Genomic DNA, 22,044 nt, shown 5'->3' on the forward strand with positions numbered 1-22,044 from the left:
GAGGGAGGGAGGAAGGGGAGGGGCTCTGCGCGGAACGAGGTGTGTGGTTGGAGCAGCTATTAGGAAATAGACCTTGCAGGCAAGGGGTGGAGCTGAGCTGGAGGGAGGCTGCAGCCTGGCGCCGCAGACAATAACCAGGACTGGCTGGGGTGTCCATCCCTGAGCTCGGGAGAGGGAAGGGAAGGGCAGGGGAGGGGGCGAGTACCCCTGTGTCTCCAGCCTGAAGAGCTGCCCAAAGGACGAGAGTTCTGCTCGGAGGTGAAGAAAAGCACAGGAGACCAGCTCCAAGCCAAGCCACACCCTGTAAAGGGGGAGCCCTCTGGCAGGAGAGGCTGGTCCAGAGACCCAGGCCCAGAAAGCTGCCCTCAGGGCTCTGGGCTGTCACTACCTGGTGCTGGCACGAGGGTCCCCATTCATTCCTTCCCTCTGCCTGGCCTGGGGACTGCTGCTCCACTTCTGGGCAGAGCTGCACTGCGGATGAGGAAACAGGCCCAGAGTGTTAACTGACGCCTGCCGTCTTCCTGTGTGGCAAGCGCCATAAGAAGCTCTCTTATTTCTCCGACATGGGAGTTGTCTCCATGGTACAAACAAGGAAAGTGAGGTACAGAGAGATTAGGTAACTTACCCGAGGCCAAAAAGCTAGTCAGTGGCAGGGCTGGGATTTAAATGCAGACTCGTGTACTCCAGAGCTGGAGGGCTCAGCTCCCGAGCTTCATTCTGCCTCTTCAATGGGAAACATCTGCCTCAAAGCCCTCCTGCAAGTAGGAGGAGCACAGGGCCTGGAGCCCAGGTCACCTGTCCTCCCTCCCTCTCTCTCTCCCTTTCATTCCCAGAATGCCAGCCATTGGCCTCAGCAGGCAGTGGTGCTTCTTTCACGGTGTCCATGGTAACCAGGCTTCTCAGACTCAAAAACAGGGCATGGGGCTTCCTAGGTGGCGCAGTGGTTAAGAATCCGCCTGCCAATGCAGAGGTCACGGGTTCGATCCCAGCTCTAGGAAGATCCCACATGCCGCGGAGCAACTAAGCCCGTGCGCCAAAAAAAAAAAAAAAAAAACAGGGCATGATGGAGGACAAGGCCCAGGGTGCCTGTGGGGATGATGGGCCAGGTATCTGGAGTGGGGCCTGCCTGAAAAGCCCCAGCTGCGGGACTGACCAAACCAGGGCCCACCATTGGGAGAGTGCCCGGAAGACAGTGGCACGTCCGGACCTCACTGCCAGACTTGAGGCAGCAACACCAGCTCTCGCCCACCAAGCACACACTCCTCTCCACTGAAGTCACCCTGTCACCATGACGGGAAAGCCTGTGGTGAAGGTGGTGGCTGGGTGTCAAGGGAGCCTCTTCCATTCCTCTACTGACTGGGGACAGGGATAACACGACTGTGATAAGAGAGGGTGTTTGCACCCTGTTATGAGCTACCATTTATGGAGCGCTTAGGAGTTCCAGGCCCCATATTAAGTGCTCTGCATCTGTTATCTATCATACTTAAATGGCCAATCTACAGGGTAGATGTTATCACCCCCATTTAACAGATAATGAAACTGAGGTTCCGAAGAGTTGTGTCACTAGCCTGAAGACACACAGCTGGTAAGTGAGGGAGCTGCATTTCAAATTTAGTAAGAGCCGGGGTTGGGACATTTTTTATGTAAAAGATCAGAGAGCAAACATTTTAGGCTTTGCAGGCCTACAAGAATACAGATTCTGTCACTGTAGCACAAAACCGGCCACATATAAAATGTAAACAAATGAATGTGGCTCTGTTCCAATAAAACTTTATTTGTGGACACTGAAATTTGAATTTCGTGTTACTTTTATGTGCCACAAAATAATCTTTTGCTTCCCCTCCTCAACCTCTTAAAAATGTAGAAATCACAGGTCATACAAAAACAGGTGGTGGGCTAAGCTGCTGACCTCTGCTCCACAGGCAGCACACTCAACCACGCTGTTTCCAGCCTCTGATCGTGAAGACCAGCCTTTGGCATTTGTGCAGAACTCAGCCATGTCTATCTCCTGCCACACAGATCCCACACTCCAGCCCCAGAGACAGCCAGCAGGCAGTGAGCAGTGGACCAGTGCTCACCCTGTCCCAAGCCCTGCTCAAGGTACTTACACACACGAGTGAATTTTAACCCACATGAGTTGGGAGTCCTGTGATCCCCTCCCTGCCCCCGCCTTTTTATAGAGGAAGGAACCGAGGTACAGAGAGTATAAATCCCTTGCCTGAGGTCACCAGTGGTACGCGTGAGAAGTGAAGCCAGGATTCGAACTCAGGCTGTCGATGCTGAGCTCTACCACTGCTACACCGGAGCCTAGCCTGGGCCCGCAGCCAGAATGTCTGGGTTTGAATACGACAAGGCACTGCACGTAAGCCCTTGGCACAGAGTCTGGAACACATTAAGGGCTGATAAATGTTAGCTGCTAATATCATTAAGACCATTGTTACTACCACTATGGGCTAGGTATGTGGCCTTCAGCGAGTCGCTGCCTCTGTCTGGGCCTTGGTGAGGTCTCTAAAGAGCTGCCAGCTTCAACGTTTTTCTGCCCTTTTTTGCAGAGGGCCTCGTTTCCCTCGGGGTCTCACATTGCGTTTAAACCTCTTGAGCTGGCCCTGAGGGGATCAGGATCCTGGCCCGGGGGCCACTCAAGAGCCACAGAGGAGGGTGGGGCCGAGTGGAAGGGGGCAGGGGGCGTGGAACAACACACAGGATACAGAGAGGCCTGCCCAGCTGGAGAGCCGGGAGCTCTTTCTTCCAGCGACAGAGCCAACTATTTCTCACCAAAAACCTATTATGTTCCCCTGTAATTCGATCAGGCAAGAAGGGGGCCCCAAATTAAGTCTGGAACTAGCAAATTATCTTCTAATTGCACCCTCTGATTTCCATCTGATGAACAGAGTGTGGATGGAAGAAAATGCAAGCCACAAAGAGACGGGGCCAGGGAGCCCATGAGCATAACTCCTCTTGACATTTCACACAGCTCTGCTGTTCCAGCGGCGGCGGGTGCAGTGAGTCGGTGTCTAGGAATGCGAGCGGGAGGCTGCAGGCGCTCTCCATCCCCCCTACTCCACTCGCAAAGGACTCGGTGGGTGGGTGGGTGTGTGGGGAACTAGTGTGAGGATCTCTCAATGCCACAAAACTGCCTCCCCCCTCGAAGAGGTGCGGCCACCTCCCCTAGTCCTGAGCTGCAGTGGAGGCTCCTCCCAGGTGGAGTCCGCGTGACCCCCATAAATCCAGATGGCAGGAGGAACCATGAAGGACACGGGACCACCAGATGTGAGAAGCCACTAGCCGCTCAGACCCAAGAGTGCGGCCCCTCAGGGCCAACATCAAAGGGCCCAAACCCCCCAGAACTGGGAGGTGAAAGGTCACAGTGGAGGTTGTCCTTCCACCCCCTGCCCCTGGATACGGATTCTGGGTGGAAAGCTGCTCTTCTAGGTACCAGAGCAGCTAGCAGAGGCTTCAGCGGCTGCGGCTGCCAGAGGCAACTGCAGAGATCCTGGGACTGGCGGTGACGGACGGGTAAGATGGCAGGAGAGGTACTAATCTCCTGCACATTTCACAAGCTGGAAACCTGGCGGGGAGCCCAGCAAACTGACTCCTCTGAACCAGCTGAGACACGGGGCTTCAAGGCGGCTGCGAGAGGCTGGAGAGGACAGCCTTCACGGCCGGCGGCCCCAGGTGAGGCTCTGGGGAGCAGTGGTGAATGAATGAATCACCCCAATGTCTTCTCAGAAGGCGGCTCTGGTCGGATAAGCTGAAGCCCATGGAACTGTGTCCATGTGGGGCCCTCTACTGGCCGGGAGGACTCCAGCCAGGGACGGGAGCTTGGGGACCTTGGAAGGGGAGCGGCGCCGCCCCCATCTGCTGACTGTTTTTCCTGCCTCTGCTCCCCCTCAATTCCCGCTCACTTTCCACACTACAGCAGCAGTCAGATTTCAATGATGAGGGTCCCAGCAAGTCTACTGCCAGAATTTTGCCCAGAGAAGTATTCCTACAAGTGTGCCAAGACACGTGTTCAGCATGGTTTAATACTGAAAGATGGGGAACAAACCATGGGTCCATCAGCAGGGCTGGGCTAAACACAACCCATCCATGCGACAGAATACTATGCAGCTGTTAAAAATGAGGCAGACCCTGGGACCGGAAACAGAAACTGTCCTGGGTAAGGGGTTACCTGAAAAATCCAGCATCAGACAGAGCGTGTGGTATGATCCCATTGTTTCAAAAGTCTATGCACATAATCCTTGGAGACCACCTGGCAGACTCCACTATGGGGCTATTGGTTTCTCTGCAGGGTAGTGAGACAAGCAGCACAGATGAAACAGCATTCATTTTCTACCTTTTGATACTGCTTACATTTTTTCTTACACTTAAGTGCTGCTTTCCTCCTTTCTTTTTCTAAGTTGCCCCATGCGTGTGGGATCTTAAGTTTCCTGACCAGGGCTCGAACCCGCGTACCCTGCATTTGAAGGCAGATTCTTAACCACTGGACCACTAGGGAAGTCCCTAAGTGCTGCTTTTTAAAATGATAAATGGGCAAAAACAAAAAGAAGTCCCATGGTTTAGAGCAAACACCTCCTCACGTGTTTTTCCTAGTGCTCCTGTCCAAAGGCAAAGTCTGCCTGGGTGCCCTGCACGCGGAACTCCCAGGGCTGTCACTGCTCTGGCCACCTCCTGCCCCACTCCACTTCCTGACCCAGCCATGCAGGTCCTCCCTGGGCAGTCCCCAAGCCTTTGCTCCCTTAGCTTCTTCTGCAGCCACCTCCAGCTGGTGGCTGTCTTCGCCTTTTTCCAGGCCCACCTCCAACAGAGCACTCAATTTCCTCTGCAAAGGATTTCCTTGACTCGTCCCAAGCACATCACACACAGGAAGGGCTTGGAGCCTGTATCTGTCTACCTCCAGATCAAATACATGAGGCCCACATCGGGCCCACACCTGACGTTGGCAGGTGTCTAGTAAGTGATTCAGGACCCCCGTTTTGAGCAACTTCTAGAACAGTGACGATAACTAAGGTTTACAAAACGTTTTCAATTACAAAGGCCTTTCACGCTCACCATGCAGGTTAGTCCCTGCAACAACTTCGAAAGGAGTACAGCATAGACCGGGCAAGGGAAGCATAGGACTGAGATTAAAAGCCGGGTTTGCTGGCCTCCGATCCCACACCCTTTCCTCAACAGGAGCCCTAGTGAGGCGTTCAGGAATCTGGCCTCTCCAACACCTACACAGGGCGCCAAAGTGCTGGGTATGTTGAACTCTTGCATCTGATTTCTCTAGATTTCCTGCCCACATTCTTACCGTGAGGATATCATGAAAGAGTTATCAAATGCCTTGTGGAAATCAAGAGGGTCTCGTGACCAGCAACCCAGTGAAAACATGAAGTCAGGTCTAACGAGTCATGACTGATCCACCACTGCTGAATCCTCCTGATCAGCCTCTTTCCTAAATGCTCGCTCTCCACCTAGTCCATCATCTGCAAAATTCCACAGAATTCCACCAGACTTTGTCCACAAAATCCCATTAGAATTTTGTGAAGCAGTCAAGTCAGAAGAATTGTAAGTTTACTTTTTCCAGGATCTCTTTTTTCCTTCCTTTTTGAAACAACGGGCCAGTTAGCCACCTCCGTTCTTATTTCACTATCAGATCCCCAATGCCTGGTGAACGGCAGGTGTGGAACAAACAATTATACTTGGGGGTATTTCACCATTCTCCATGGTTTCTCAAAAGTTACTAACAGTGGTTCTGTTGCTGTGCCAATAAGGTTTTCCCCCACCTTTCTTTCTTCAATATATTGGGAAATAATTTTTCCAGTCTGAAAATCTAAACACATTTCACGTGACTGGGTACCCTCATACATCTTGGGCTTTCTACACTCCCTGCCGAGTTCCAAGGGACTGGACTACATCTCTAAGGTTCTATCCAGATTTCCAAGATAACCTGATTAAGCTGGATGCCAAGGACTGTCTTTTGCCCAGTGTTTGTTAACACGACACCATGTTTCAGAAGTTGTGTACATGGCTCCCTTTCTGTGAAACACTGACTGAATTCCATAAGCCCCACACTGAGGTGGGTTTGCTCTCATACGCTTTCATTTAATTCTCATAACCCTGTGCGGTTGGGGTGTCATCTCCTTTTTATGTATGAAGAACTGAAGTTCAAAGAGAAGGCCATTCAGGGTCACAGGTCTAGGAACTGGCAGAGCTGGGATTTAATCCAAGACTTTGAATTCAAGGTCCAAGACACTAAAGGTGCCTCAAATAACTATTTTATACTTGCTATTTGATTTACAGTGGTGTTTCTGAAAGTGTGGTCGAAAGAACTGCAGCATGGGCCGCCTCTGGGCAGCTTGCTGAAAATGAAGATTCCTGGACCTACCCCAGGCCAATGTAATAAGAATTGCTGAGAGCGAGCCCAAGTATTGCGTTTTATATAAGCCCTGGTGTTTCTGAGGCAGACTGAAGGCTGAAACCACGGCTCTCCTCTTTCCTGTGTGCTCTTCCACTTGATTCCATCCTACTCTCACAGGAACCCTGAGAGGCAGGCGGGACAGATCACTAGCATCCCCTTGCTACAAATGAGGAAATGACTGCAAGGCAGCTTGTTCATCTTCTTATCTCTGGATGCAGCTTAGTGAAGAAATGTTTGGTGGTTGACGTTCTGTAAAGTCTTGGCTCGCTAGGAACTTCCACCCTCCTGGCGCTGTTCTTACTCATTTGTAACCCACAGTAGCTGGCTCTCTCTTTTCCTCACTGACACCGCAGTTTTGCTCAAGGTACAGTGGGAAAAGGTGACTCCAGAATATAGGGCTGTCTCATGAAAAGGTCACCTTTGGAACTGAAACAAACTAACAAAACAAAACATGAGGGCTGACAAAAACAAAAACAGCCTGTGCTGCTGCAAGAGGCAGTGCTGCTGACGGGAGCGGAGTGGGGCACCCTCTGATCTAACCAGGGTCACCACCAGGTTGCCTCAGGGAGGCAGGACCAGGAGATGACTGACACGTAGAAGAAAACCACCCTCATTCAAATCTGGCTTGAGGTACTGGGAGGTTTTTCCTGGTAATGGGGAGGAGTGCGGAGAAAGAGAGCTTGTTAGCACCCTTCCAGCACTGCCCAAGGGAGGAGGGATTCTAGCCCTTGGGGGAAAACTACAAGGCAAATTAGCACAGTGGGCTGGGCAGTGCAGAAGGCATCCCTTGAGGCTGCAGCACTGCTGGTTTTAGGCTCCAGCATGACATTTATAGACAGAAGTCTTATTCCACGCCCCCCCCCCCCCCCCCAAAAGAAGAGCTCTCGCCTGGGAGAATACTGCACAGCAAAGAGACGTGGATGATGTGCACTAGAAGGGCTGTATCCGAGTGTCAAAAGAGAAAGGTGATCATGCAACAAAAACATGATTCGCCCAACAAGCACTGAGTGCCCACTGCGTCCTGTGCACCCTGATGAGCTCTGGGAAACAAAGATGAACTGGATGTAGCTCCAGACTTAGAGAATTTCATACCCTGAGAGAGATGTTAGATGTGTAAACAAACACTAACAGGGCCATGACTAAGGTTATAAGAGGAGAACAACAGAGAGGGAGAAAAAGTCTGCTCTGATTGGTGGGGAGGATTACGGGTGCATTTGGGGAGGCTGCTCCATGGAGGACTGGCTGCATGGGCTGAGTCCAACAGGCTGATCGCCAGGCAGCCAAGAGGCATTCCAGCTGAAGGAACAACATGTGCAAAAGCACTGAGGCGGAACAGAGGAAGGTCCCTCTGCCACGGCACAGGGCGCATGTGAAGAGCAAGCAGAGGGGAGGCTGCGATGGCGGAAGAGGGCAGGGCAGACCGCCAAGAGCCAGGTCACCCACAGGCGGTGAGGAGTTATCAGAGGTATTTAAGCAAGCAGAGGCTCCCAATGAAAAGAACACAAAGCCTGAAACACCAAAGAGAGCGCTGGTTCTCAGATGCCAGTTCCTCTCCCTGAACAGGCATTTGTCTCAAGTCCACAGCTGGCTGTCTGTACGTCCACTGAAGCCTCTTGGCCAACTAGTGTTCACTAACAGCAGACCACGGCTTCGTCCTCAGGCCACGTCTCCATCGAGGTGGTCCTTTTAATAGCTGAGATTTGGCTGTAAGGGCTGTAAGCACATAAGAACAGGGTGGCAACCCCTTGTAGACAATTATCCACTGTTGCTCTGTAACACTAATATTAGAAAACTGAATGCCTAACATTTGGTGTCTAATGCTGGGTTTACATTCTTTCCCTGGCTGCACTGGGAAAGTGTGCTTTGGATACCTTGACAAATCTCCGGGCAATGCCTGGCATAGAAGACCTGAAAACTGGACTTGACTGACAACAAACTTGCTGTGTGATCTAAGGCAAGCCATTAAACCTCTCTGGGCTTCCATTTCTTCCTCTGTAAAAGGAAGGAGTTAGGTGAGCAAAATATTCTGCACCAGTAGGTCAATGCTGGAGGGTTGTGGTCAGAGAAAGACTGACTGGCTAAACACCCAGAGACCTCTCCAAGGCTAGGGTCACCATGGTGAACTGACCCTAATCCAGGTCTTGTTTATGGCCTTTAAGGTCCAGGAGCAGGACTTCACAGTACCCAGAGAGGTGCAGACATTCTAGGATGGGTCTATCCTAACCATTTATCAACCCTCTGTCCGATTATGAATTGACACTTGACATCAGAACACCCACATCCTCTGGACAGGTGCTGCTCCCTGGCCCTTCCCCTTATCAAGAATCCCAGGAAGCTAAATTAGGCATCAGAAGGCTGTGAGCATGGACTTAAAACACCGGGAAATGAGTAGCCACGGAGAGAAATTTCATTCTGGCAGTGGTGAGCTGGCCCAACCAGCCCCACCTGCAACAAAGAACCCCTTTCTGGTGACTAAATCCAGATTCAGTATCTCTATGTGGACATACTTCTAGTTTTGCTTGACTTTTCACTTTCTGTTTCACTGCTGGCCACTCATCATTCTACTGGTTTTTAAAATAATTTTTAATTGGAAAAAAAAATCATTACTTTAGATATGTAACAATCACCAATTTGCATACTATTCAGTGCTGGGAGACACTGGGCTCCCTGGCAGCTACTAACAAATGGCTAACAGTCATGAGCGCTCACTCTGCAAGCCCTGGTCCCACCAGGGCTACACAAGACTTCACTCACGCACTCCTCACAATAACATGAGGAGGCAGGTAGTAGGCTACTGTCACCATTTCATAGATGAGGAAACGAAGCACAGAAACGGTAAATAACTTGTTCAAGGTGCACAGCTAATAAATGGCAGGACCAGGAGTCGAACCCAAGCAATCTGGTTCTAGAGTCTTTCTTAACTACCACACGATACTGCTCTCGTTACACACGGATCCAACTAGTTTAACTCACAGAGGACAAACTTCATTTCCAAATTCTTGGGGAACTGTCAAACCATCCACCTCCTCCCTGCCATAAATCACCCACAAGTAAAAGATACTTTCCCCCCCACTTTATATTCAATGGGCATCTTTAGCTAATGCCATCCTTCAAAGATTTCTAAAAGTTTAAAAAACAAATAAATTAAAAAAACTTGCAATTAGAGCTGGGATTTGTCAGACTTCAGGATAGTTCATAACTAGTCTGGGCCAGTGTAGTTGAACTCTTTCTCTCTCTCTCCAGGGCTTGCTCCTGTCTGGACTGTACCTATAGAGAAGTATAGCTCAAGACCTGCTGCCACACAGGAGGACTCCTGGGTCAGCCTCTCTGGTTCCTTTGGGGGCAGAAGACAAATCTTTCACTTCTCACCTCAACACCTGCACGCAATTGGCCCAAATAACCCAGTGTCCGGAACCAATTCCTCCCTGCCATTTACAGTTAACTGCAGCCACAGTGACTGCTAAGGGAAGGATGTGGGGAAGAGGAAGGGCAGGGAAAGGCCTTGCTTACATCACATCTCATGGCCACCCCCGGCAATTCATTCAACAAATATCCCTCCCATGCCAACATGTGCTCAGTGGTGACACATGACGGGCAAAAAGCCCTGTGGTCCCTGACCAAGTTACGCTAGCATACTAGAAATCTCAGGATGTCATTAAGGAGATGATCAAATGCATAAATGTGAGGCTAAACCCACAAAAAAGCTTCAAAGGGAACATCTGTGAAAGCATAAAACAGGGGCCAGGACATATTCTGTAACTATTTCCCTGAGACATCCCTTCCTCATTCAGGTAAAGATCTGAAACATGAGCAGGTGTTAATTAGGCCAAAAGAGGGTGTGGGAGCATTCTAGGCAGAGGGAACAGCAGGAACCAAGGCCCTGTCAGAAGGAAGAAGGGTGCATTTTGGACCTATGAAGAGCAGCAAGGCTAAAGCAGAGGAAATAGGAGGCTGTGGGGTGAGGCCAGACCACGGTGGGCTCTACAGGCCAAAGAAAGGACTTTGGCCTTTACCCAAGAATGCTGGAAAGTCACAGAAGTGTATAAGGACAGAGAGAAGACAAAGTATGATGTGGTCAGATTTTTTTTTTTTTTTTTTAAAGATCACTCACTCTGGCTGCTCTGTGGAGAATGGACTGCGGGTGCAGAGTGATTATGGACAGTTAGAAGGCTACTGTGGTCATCAGGTGAGGGATGATGGTAACCTGGAACACGCTGGGGATACGAGAAATGGAAAGAAGTGGACGCATTCAAAGTATTATCTGGAGATAAAACTGACAGGCTTGAATGTGGGGATGAGAGAGAAGAGGTCTTGTGAGGAACACCTGGGTTCTGGCTTGGGCAGCGGGCCGATGGTGGCGCCATTCAATGGGACAGGTTACGATGGAAGAAGAGCCAGTTTTGGGGCGAAGGCTGAAGGTCCAGCTGGGTCTGAGATGCCTGCAAGACATCCAAGTGGACATGTGAAGTTGACAGCAGGACAGCTAGTCTAGAACTCAGTGGAGAGGTCTGCTCTGGACACTGATTCCATCAGTATGTGGAGTACGTGGTCATCAGCGTGTGGAAGACAGGAGCCCCAGGGGCGGGTGAGATCACCCAGGGAGGGAACAGTGAGCATACCTGGAGGAACAGCAACGTTTCAGAGCTAGATAGAGGGGGGTAAGCAAACTGGAATAACCAGAGAAGTGGCGGAAAACCTGGGGGGCATGAAATGTCAGGGAAGCCAAGGGAAGAGAAAGTTTCAAGAGTGACTGAGACGCTAAGAACAAACACCAACACCTATTATGTCTTAGTTATGGCTGGGCACTGTGCTGAGGGCTTTGGTCAAATTGAGTCTGCACAGCAATCTTCTGAGGTGGGAGCCATTTCACTCTTTCATAGATGAGGAAACTGTGGCAAAGAGAGGTTAAGGTGGTGACGCAAGAGGAGCTGGGATGGAAACTCAAGAGCCTGACTGCAAACTCTGATTCATGTAACTACCCCAATGCAGCTTGGGAGGCCCTACAAGAGGAGGACTGAAGAGCAGCCAGTGGATGGACCGGTGAGGCTGTCCTCTGGAACACCCTCAAGGGAACATTCCAGGGGAGAGAGAGAATGGAAGCCAGGCTAGAGCCCACTACTAGGAACGCTCCAAGTTATGACCTGTTTTTCAGCTGTCTGAGGGAGCCAGCTGGGAGATCAGACCAGTAGGTCCAATCTGGGTCCCCAACAGCAGCTAACTGGGTGCTTTAATACAGTAGATGATGCTCAAGATGAAATGAGAACGGCTAGCTAAGGAGCACAGTGTTGCCATGTGCTGCTGCTGACCCTTTACATCACCCCATCCTAATGGTTTCAGAGTGCTCTCTGACCTGTTACCTCTGTGGTCCTCACAACGTCTTCATGAAGTGGGTTACTTTCACCACATCTCAGAGATAAGAAACTGAGGCTCAGGACTTCCCTGGTGGCACATTGATTAAGAATCTGTCTGCCAATGCAGGGGACACGGGTTCAATTCCTGGTCCTGGAAGATCCCACATGCCACGGAACAACTAAGCCCATGAGCCACAACTACTGAAGCCTGCGCCCCTAGAGCCCATGCTCTGCAACAAGAGAAGCCACTGCAATGAGAAGCTTGCACGATGTAATGAAGAGTAGCCCCCGCTCACCACAACTAGAGAAAGCCCACTCAGAGCAACGAAGACCCAATGCAACCAGTAAATAAATAAATTTTTTTTTTTTTAAGTAAGAAACTGAGGCTCATCATAACTAAGGAACTTGCCCACAGTTACACAGCTAGTCTGCCTCAGTGCAGACTCAAATCCAGGTCTTCTGTTTCGAAGTTTATTGTTCTTTCATGGGAGTCACAGTGGAAAGAAGACCTGTCTTCACAGCCAGGGAGACCTGAATTCAAATGTCAGCTCTGTGTGACCCTGGACAAGTTATTCTACCTTTCTCGGCCTTCCCATTTTAGTATAAGATGGAGTTGCAGGTGAGGGTTGGATCAGATAATCTAAGTGAAACTCCCAATACAACGCTTTGTAAAATCAGTTGTCCATCCCTGGCCCCACCCCACCCCTCTCCATCTCTGCCCTGGACAGACAACGTGGGGCTTCTACAGGGTCTTAGTTTTCTTTTTCCAAAGAACACAGAAGGATGAAGGAACATTGAAGGTCACATGCTGCTGCTACATACCAGGAGTCCCTTATGAGGGGGAAGAAGGCCCAGGTATTTGTCCTTCCCCTTCTCTGCGGAGCAGGCCCAAGGCCCCTGCCCAGCAGCCAGCCTTAATGACCTGCTGGCTGGCTGTTTCCTTAGAGACAAACTAGACAAACAGGCAAAACTATCCATAGAATCAAAGGCTTGGGTCAATAAATGTGCCAGCAACACCAACAGTACGACAGCAGAGGGCAGGGTTGCTCCATGGACTCCCATGCCAGGAGCCAGAGGCCCAGGAGAAATTTTACAGCACTTTTATTAACACTAGAGAGTTCAAGAAGCCTTTGAACCGATGTCCTTCAGTGTTATCTGACACCACCAGTGTGTGCAAGGTGATTTCTTTTCACCCTGAAGGTAGAGCAGAGGAAGCCAAGCCTCAGGGAGGTTAAATGACTGCCCCAGTCAGGAATGCAAAGACTCTGATAAGCAAGGAGTCAGGATGCCTGGGTTCAAATCCCAGCTATGCTAATTACTAGCTCTGTGAGGTGAGCAAGTAACCTCCATTTCCCTATATTTGTAAAACAGTACCACCATTATTAGCTTGTTGTAGGAATTCACTGAGATAATGTACATGAAATGCTTAGGACAGTGTTTGGAGCACAGTAAGCGCTCAATAAATGGCACCTGTTACTGTAATTACCACTCTCTGTGCATGTTTGGATGGGGGTGTGGGTGAGAAAATGAGCACTACTTTCAGTGCTGCAGAAACACCCTTGTCAGCCAGCCCATTACACCACAGTCTCGGTTGCTACGTGTGTGATTTCTTCACCAGGCTTTCCTGGAGTCACAAATTTAGAGGAAACGGTCTCTAGGTTGATGATGTGACAACAGCTTTCTATCTGTGTCACCCCTTTTCCAGAGAACTGCCATTAGAAAACACCCCTCAAAAGGGAAAGCTGCTCGCGATCCTGAGAAAGGAGGCCCTGGAAGTTCCCAGGTGCCTTACTAACCATGCGGTTTTCCCTCTGATGCTTCTGTCAGGAATCAGGTCAAACAACAGAGTCTCAGGTACAGGCCATAAAGACTAACAGAGGCAGCTTCTCCCTCCCTCCCACGACCTCTCCTCCTCAGCCAAACACCTCTGACGAGGCTGAAAGGACAGTCAAGGACAATGGTCAGAAAACTTGTCGTTTCCCTGGTTTGCCAACATGCCGAGAGGGCACCATTAACAGCTCCTCATTTTAACCTCAACTACAAACAATGTGTAGTCCAGCTGCTTTCCTGGCTTCCCCCAGTGAGAAGGAGCCAGTTCCAGAAAGCTTCAGAGAGAATGGCCCCAGCTTGAGAACCAACAGCACTGCTCAAGGAAAAGGAAGGCCAGAGGTACTTAGAGTCCAAACAGGCCTGTAGCGAAGGCTGAGGACAGGAAGCAGGAGGGCCGGTCAGCCAAGCGTCCAGAGATCAGAGAGATCCTGGCCAGGCGCCCAACTGCGCCAGCACAATTACGGACTTCCAGGAGGTTCGTCAGCGGGAGGCCTCCGCGGCACAGCCCCAGGTCCCAGCCTTAAGTGGCTTCCTATTGTCGGGGCACCTGAGAATCTGGCGGAAGGCTATCGGAGGCAAGATTACGGATGTGGCTGCAGACAGGGGATGGGCTAGTGTAAGGAGAAGGCGAGGAGAGGAGTTTGGGCCAAACCCCAGCAATTTCTCCATTCAATATTCAGCCCCACCCTGTGACTAGGAAAACAAAGGTTTGGGGGAAGGGGAGAAGAAAAGTCATTTCCTTTATTGTAACTGGAGCCCAGCTGGGTAAGAGCGAAGCCCTGAAGAATGGAGTCAGGAAGAATGAATTTCTTTGCGTAGCATGGCGGGAGGGTCCTGCTCCTAGCAGGTCTGCACCCAGACACTCTGAATTCATCAGAGAATCACAGACACTCGAGCTGGGGTGGAAGTGACCTTAAAAGACCATTCAGGCTGATGCCTTGTGTTCCTTATAACCCAGGTCACTTCTGGGGCCAGACAAGGACAGTCCTTCCCAGCCCTGAAGATATTTTGCCTCCAACGTGGGCAGAAGTCAGACTGGCTTCGGAGCAGCCAGTCTCCCCAGGGCAAATCCCCAGGCTCCATCTGAGGGCTCCACGTCGCCCAGTTTTCATGGGAAATATCAGGACTCAGCAGATGCACCCCTTCAGGGGAGCTGGATCAGAAGGACTCTGCCCTGGAGGCAAATCTGCAAATCGGAGACTGAACCGAGGGGCTCCGCTTCCCCCTCAGGTGTGATCTTTGGTTTATCTGTGCCAGGGTGGTTCAAAGTTAACCTTAATCCCCAGGACTCCACATCAGATGGTGAATGAGTGTGTTAACAGAAATACACATATGCATGTAGGTATACAATGTAGGTATATATAGACACACGTTCACAATATAACAAAGTGACAACTGATTATTAAAGACTTTCTACGTGTCAGATGCTATGCTAGGGACTTTATATAGTTTATCACATTTAATCCTCCCAAACAACCTTGTGAGATGAGTATTATTCTTATCCCCATTTATAGATGAGGGGCCTGAAGTTCAGGGACGTCTCCTACAGCCAGTTAATAAATTGCAAAGTCAGGATTTGAAACCAGACAGTCTCTTCCATAGCTTCAGCTCTTTTGCACCAGGATAACGTGCCTTATTTCTTTATGAGCATGTATTTGCATGTGTATGTCTGTTACACACACACACACACACACACACACACACACAGTGCTCTCTAACAAGCAAGCACCTCACCAGACCAACTAGTGACCCAAGACTTCAGTCCTAGGGCCAGCTCTTGTCATCCATGGCCTGTCTGTGTACCTTTTTGTCTTTTTGATTTCAGGCCTTGCATCAGTGATACGAAGGGGTTGTATCATACAGTAGGTGGTTCTTCTAGTTATAGGGGAACCCAGAAATTCCAAAGATTAGCTTGTTCTACCCATTCCTGCTTATTTTGGACAGAATATAGTCATACAAATAGGAAAACGGCAGGAACAAACATGACCTTATGGTTTGGAGGCCAAGGAGAGCCATGGTCTGGGAACTCTTTGGGTTCTGATGCTGCTTCTTCGCCTCAGCTGTAAAATGAAAGGGCTAGTCAGAGGCCCCAGCAGCTCAGACACTCTGCTCCTATCTTACTAAAAGGCGAAGTAAAAGTGGAATCAACTTCCCTGAGGATAAAAGGAGGAGTAACAAAGGCAATCAGATCCACAAAGACTGGAGAGCTCTGAGTTTGCGCTGAGAGGGCAGAAAAATACTCCAACTCTTCCAGAGGCCAGAGCTCTCCAGGCCAGCCCCCCACATAGTTCCCCGGGTGGAGGCAAGCGCTTAAAGGTCAATTAAATTACTTGATACCAGCACAGGGGATGCTTTGCAACATGAGCTGTGTGTGGGAGCTGGAATTTATAGCACATGGTCTACAGTCTGTCTCATTCTCAGATCTGAGCACTGGCCCTGCCACTTCAGACCACTGGGTGGGGCCGGGGGAGGGGGGGGCCCCAAATGCCCACCCAGCCTGCGACGAGGAATGACCGTGGGCCAGGCACTGTGTTGTGCTCTGGAGAATACAAGACAAGCTCCCACACTCGAGGATTCCAACCACTCAGTGGGTGCCGACCATGACACTGGACCCTTGGTGTATACACTTCATTCAATCTCAACAAGTCTGCGAGAGAGATGATTAACACCCATATTTTCCTGACGAGGAAACTGAGTCTCAGAGAACAGGAACAAATCTGATGTTAAGGCTGTGTTATTTTCAAGAAACTGAGCTGTCTCCAAGCCATAATCTAGGAGCTATAATAAAGTAAATAACAAAAAGCAGGAAACGAGGGGGGCATCCTGTGGTGAAGAAGAGCTGGCCCTGCCAACTGCACTGAACACAGGCCCCTGCATAATCAGTAGTGCAGGCGTGGGAAAGTCGCTCATTCTTGGCCTCGGTCTCCTCACCTATAAAGAGAGGGTGCTGGGACACCCTGGAAAGGGCTCCTCCCATCCCAAACCCCCCACCTCTAGCTACGCCTGGGCCATGTGCAGCTCTTCCACTTTCACCTGACGTCAGGGGCCACACCTGACGTTCGCACCCATGCTCTTTCTGAGCACATCCCTCTTAGCTCCCTGAGCCCCCCTGAAATGGAAACGCTCAAGTTTCAGAAGCTTGTTTTGTATTTTCCAGAAGATGAAAATAGTGCCTGGCCTGCAGTGCACTGGCCAAGACAGGGGCGTGGACCCACTTACCGGAAGCAGGAGCTGTGCCAGGCTTCGCTGACAGTCCTGTACAGCCTCTGGTTTGGAGCGACATGGTCTCCACAGCCCCGACACCTCCAGGCATCTTCACCTGCACACAAAACCAAGGGGTTCAGGGGCCAAAGAAGCAGGGGATTCAGGGACAGGATTCCTACCATATAGAAGACTGAGTTAACAGACCCTCATACTGAAAGGGCTGGGTGATGCTCCACTAGACGCACAGTCTGCTCCTCCACAAGGTCCTGGTGAGCACACATGCAGCTGCTCATCTCCCCAGCAACAGGGAATTCATGGCCTCAAAAGCAGTCTCATTCCACTTCTTAAAAAAACCTGCCTTTTCCTGTCCTTCAGCCCTTACTTATAGTTCTGAGTAGACGAAATGAACAAGGACTCTTTCTTTTCGGGTCAGCCTTTCCTACAACTGTCCCCAGCCAGCACCCAGAAAGGTCCCCTCTCTAGGTTACATGTGTTGCTGCCTTTCCTACTCTTCAAAAGCCCTGGTTGTGTAGATTTTCCATCACCCAGTCCAGGAGCTCATTCATTGAACCAGTATCATGGGTCCTCTTGATGGACCCATGGGTCCAAGCTCTACATAGAAGGCTGTTGGATAAATCACCCCTGCTCCTTGAAGAGGAAATCCATTGGAAAAGAAACATTCTTCCATACTGTACTTTTTCACTGAGATGTTATTTCAGAGGTAGAAGCAAAGTGCTATCTTAGTTCAGAGAAAGAAATTATGATAGAAGGGAGAGAACAAACATTTAATGAATGCCTCCTATATGCCAAGAACTGTGTTAGGTGCTTTCACAGACCCAATCTCACTTAATTCTCAAGACAATCCCATGAGACAGGTATTACTAAATTCATTTAACAGATAAGGGCACTGAAACTTGGGGCTCAGGGGTGAAAGGCCAAGTGGCAGAGTTAGCATCCCAACTCAGGTCTGGCTTATTCTAAAGCCCGTACTTGTTCTAGTTCCTGCTCATTTCACTCAGGGGAGCCAGGGAAGTCTTTGCAGGGGAAGCTGAGCCTTGAAAGATGGGGAAGATGTATTAAAGGCTGAAAAAGGATGGGGAAGGGCTGTGAAGGCTGGGAGATTAGCATGGGCAGTAGGACAGAGTCAGTCCAAGTCCCTCCAAAAGGGACAGAACACAATACTCCTGGTGTGGCTCAGATGCTAACTTGTTGAAATAAAGAGGGCAGCTGAGATCAAGTTGTGGTACCTGACTCAGCCCTAGGAAGCGGGACAAGGTTGTTACAAGACTCCCTTGTGCGCCCCGTGTATGTGGCTTTGTTCTCTCTGGGTAACTCCAGACTGCCACAGGCACAGTGACAGTCACCGGACCCTGTTTTACAGGCACAGGGGCCATGAATAGACAATGCACGGCTCCGGGCACTTCAAGATTGCTTGGCGGCATTCTGGGGCGGCCAGGCCACAGACAGCTCTCCTCACAGCCCAGAGGAGTTAAACGAGCTGGCAAAAGGCTTTAAAGCCTCGACCCACTCGCTCCTCTTTCCATTCATGCAACACCTCCTGGATCTAAAAACCTCCTAGGTGCTCAAGAGCGAGGGGCTTTTGTGTTTTTTTTGGGTGGTAGTGGTCGACCAGTGCACCAACAACCTCACAAACTCCAAGGCAGAAAAATTTGAGACACTCACTCAGGTTATGGGAGAGACAGTGAATTAGAGGGTTTTTAATGAACACAGACATCCAAATGAATCTTCCAAGTTCTGGAGCTATCAGTGTGAAACATTTGGGGAACTCTTACATGAAAGGACTTTTAGGCTGCCACATCGCACCCACAGCAAATCTCATTATTTTAAGCCACACCTTGTTTCGTGCTTTTACTTTTTAACCCATGAGGAACAGTCTCTGACCTGACCACCCACTTACTCAACAATTCAACATCTTAACTCTGAGTGGCCTTTGGCTGTTTCCAAAATTCAAAAAGCATCAGGATTTTCCACTGTGAAGATATTTGAGATAATTTGTTATGGCCACACCCTCCTGAGCCTGCCCTGCTGTCCAGTCTTGAGAAACTCAAAGCCATTCAACACTTAACATGTGCTCTCTGCTAGGAAGTAAGGGCACAAAAATCAAGACCCCTACTCCCTCCTCTCATATCCACCTGTTCCACCTTCAAAATGTCGCTCCAATCTCTCCAGTCCTTCCCTGTCCTTCAGCACAGCCCAAGTTCAGGTGTTTGGCTTCTTTTGCTGGTGTGCTGCACAGTCTTAGCTGGCCACTCAGTCTCCCCAATGTCTACACGACTCAACTGTTGAGCACGGCATTCCCAATCTGGACTCCACCCCACGCCACCTCTCAGAAGACAGTCTCCACCACAACTTCCTTCTCCACTGGCTCCTTCCAATAGTCATTTACATAAATTCAAGTCTTTCCCATAAAAAAAAAAAAAAAAAAACCTGGAGCCTACTTTCTCCTCTAGCTACCACCCTTGCTTCCCCACTTTGCAGCCACACATATTAAAAGTCGTCTAGTAAGGAATTCCCTGGCGGTCCAGTGGTGAGGACTCTGCACTTTCACTGTAAAGGCGTGGGTTCAATCCCTGGTTGGGGAACTAAGATCCCACAAGCCATGTGGCACAACAAAAAAAAAAAAAAGAAAAAGAAAAAAAAAAAAAGTTGTCTAATAGAAAACAAACTTATGGTTACCAAAGGGAAAGGGCAGGGAGGGATAAATTAGGAGTTTGGGATTAGCAGGTACAAACTACTATATATAAAATAGATAAACAACAAGGTTCTACTGTACAGCATGGGGGAACTATACTCAATACACTATAATAAACCATAATGTAAAAGAATATATATATACACATATATATAAAACTGAATCATTTTGCTGTACACCAGAAACTACACAGCACTGTAAAGCAACTATACTTCAATTGAAAAAAAAAGGTGTCTACACATCACTGCCTTCGTTTCTTCACTTCCTATTTACCCCACGATCCACTGCAATTCAACTTCCACCCCCACCATTTCTCTGAAACTGTCTCACCAAGGTCAACAGTGCCTGCTTATTGCTAAATTCAATGGACATGCTTCAGTCATTCTTTTAGCAAATATTTATTGCATGCCAACTATGTGTCTAACACTGTGCTTGGGAAAGAGCAGCAAACAAGAGAGAGATTAAACATAGAGCAGATATTAAACAATAACATAATTATTTTCATTATAATTGGGGCAAGTGGTAGGAAGGAGATATCAAGTTCATAACTAAGCAAATGGGGCTGGGTAGGGCAAACAAGAACATATTCCTTTAGGAAGTAATTTCCAAGCTGAGCTCTAAAGGATGAACAGAAATTAACCAGGCAAAAAGGAGGAGGACCTGGGGTGGTGGGGTGATATGTGCAAAGGCCCTGGGGCAGGAACACAACTCCTCACACATCACCAAGCTGGCTATTGTCAGCTCCTAATGATATAAGGGAACTAAGACCGGTCCCTGGCCTACTACAGTCCCTCAATAAACATTTACTGAAAGGAGGAATGGCCCTCCACAAAGCAGCCCCAAACCTTTATCTTTCAACATCTCTTACAAACTAATGCTCTGCTCACATTTCAACCTATTTCTTATTTCTGCCACACACATTCATGTTCTTGTATCCTAACATTCACACCTCTAGCTACTCTGTGTGTTTAGGATACTTTATTTACCCACCTTCTCCTCTCTTAGTCAGACTTCCATCCTTCCTCAATGGTCCCCTGCCAAAGGCAGGAAGTGTCTGTTTCACTTTGTCGACTACCTGTTTTATATCATTTGCAGTTCATTATGTTTCTGTCTCCTTCAGTACCTCCCTCTCTGCCCCACCACACCCAGCTCTAAGGGGCAAAGACTGCATCTTGCTCATCTTAAAATCTCCAGGGCCTAGCATAAAGCCTGGTGCAGAAATGACACTCCTTTGCGTGGCAAATCCAACTGAAAAACTGGACCCAACTGCCAGCTATAAAGGTAATTTCCAAAGATAAGCTCCAATGGTCAGCAGCGATGATTCACCTGGAATGTGTCCTGACTCCCCTGGTGACTACCTCCAAGCAAAGTCACATGTAGACGCGCATGTTTCAGTCTGTCACACAGTACCTGAGCGAGGCTATTCACCCAGAGCCTTCAGCCTCCCAAGTCTGAAGAATACTCTTGGCCTCTTCCTTACAGCCCTAAAAGTCAATGACCCTAACTTTCTTACAACCTACACTCTAGGAAATATAAGAGAAATGTAATACTACAAAGTCTTGGAGATTTCTGTGAGGCCCAGTGGAAGACCAATCTAGAGTCCAACCTGGCCAGGAAAGTCTTCCTCTAGGAACATACCTCACTTACCAGGCTGTTCACCTCTCCCTCAACTGTATTTACCTATCCTTTTTGCAGACTTATCAACAGTGGCTACTGATTGTCAGAGTCCAGAAAGGGAGCTTGACTAAGTAAATGTCCCCAGCAGCTTCACACAATACGGAGCCCTTGTTAGGTGTTTAATGATCAGAAAACTATGCCTTCATGGTTATTATTGGGATTTGCTGCTTTTAAGAAGTGCTAAGTAGAACTTCCTAGGTGGCGCAGTGGTAAAGAATCCGCCTGCCAATGCAGGGGACACGGGTTCGAGCCCTGCCCTGGGAAGATTCCACATGCCGCGGAGCAACTAAGCCCGTGTGCCACAACTATTGAGCCTGTGCTCTAGAGCCCGTGAGCCACAACTACTGAGCCCATGTGCTGCAACTACTGAAGCCCACGCACCTAGGGCCTGTGCTCCACAAGAAGAGAAGCCACTACAATGAGGAGCCTGCGCACCACAATGAAGAGTAGCCCCCACTCGCAGCAACTAGAGAAAGCCCGTGCGCAGCAACGAAGACCCAACGCAGCCAATAAATAAATAAATAAATAAAAGAAGTGCTAAGTGTGCAATGCAAACAAGGTGAGAATTGTAACAAATGGCTCATTACGAAGTTTCTCACCTTCAGGATCTTTTGAATGCTGATATAAAATATATTCAGCTTCTATACGTTTCTCTCTCTCAACTTAATAATTGGTGACATGACCCTCAAACAACCTGTGACTCTACTGCGGCAGGCACTAGGGTAGCAGGATGGTAAGGCTGGAAAGGCCTTTAAAAATTATCTACTCAAACCCAATCCTTTCATTTTTCTGAAAGAAAAATGGGCTTGGAGAAGGAGAATTAAGTTGTCTAACCATCAGAAAGCTGGTCCGGGAGGGGCTCAAAC

At 49.2% G+C, this 22,044-nt stretch overlaps 1 protein-coding gene across 2 annotated transcripts in view; it reads right to left on the bottom strand.

The window, feature by feature from the left end:
• The window catches only part of LIMK2 (LIM domain kinase 2), a 53,687-nt gene that overhangs the window by 25,703 nt on the left and 5,940 nt on the right, over positions 1–22,044 (bottom strand). Inside the window, exon 2 of one of the 2 annotated variants that reach the window (XM_057744595.1) lies at positions 16,804–16,903. In XM_057744595.1, coding sequence (XP_057600578.1) covers positions 16,804–16,903 — 100 coding nt within the window. Of the gene's footprint in view, positions 1–625; positions 739–16,803; positions 16,904–22,044 lie in introns of those variants that run through there. The other variant, XM_057744599.1, reaches the window with a different exon arrangement.

Source organism: Hippopotamus amphibius, chromosome 8 (genome assembly GCF_030028045.1).
Source record: "Hippopotamus amphibius kiboko isolate mHipAmp2 chromosome 8, mHipAmp2.hap2, whole genome shotgun sequence".
Taxonomy (NCBI): Eukaryota; Metazoa; Chordata; class Mammalia; order Artiodactyla; family Hippopotamidae; genus Hippopotamus; species Hippopotamus amphibius.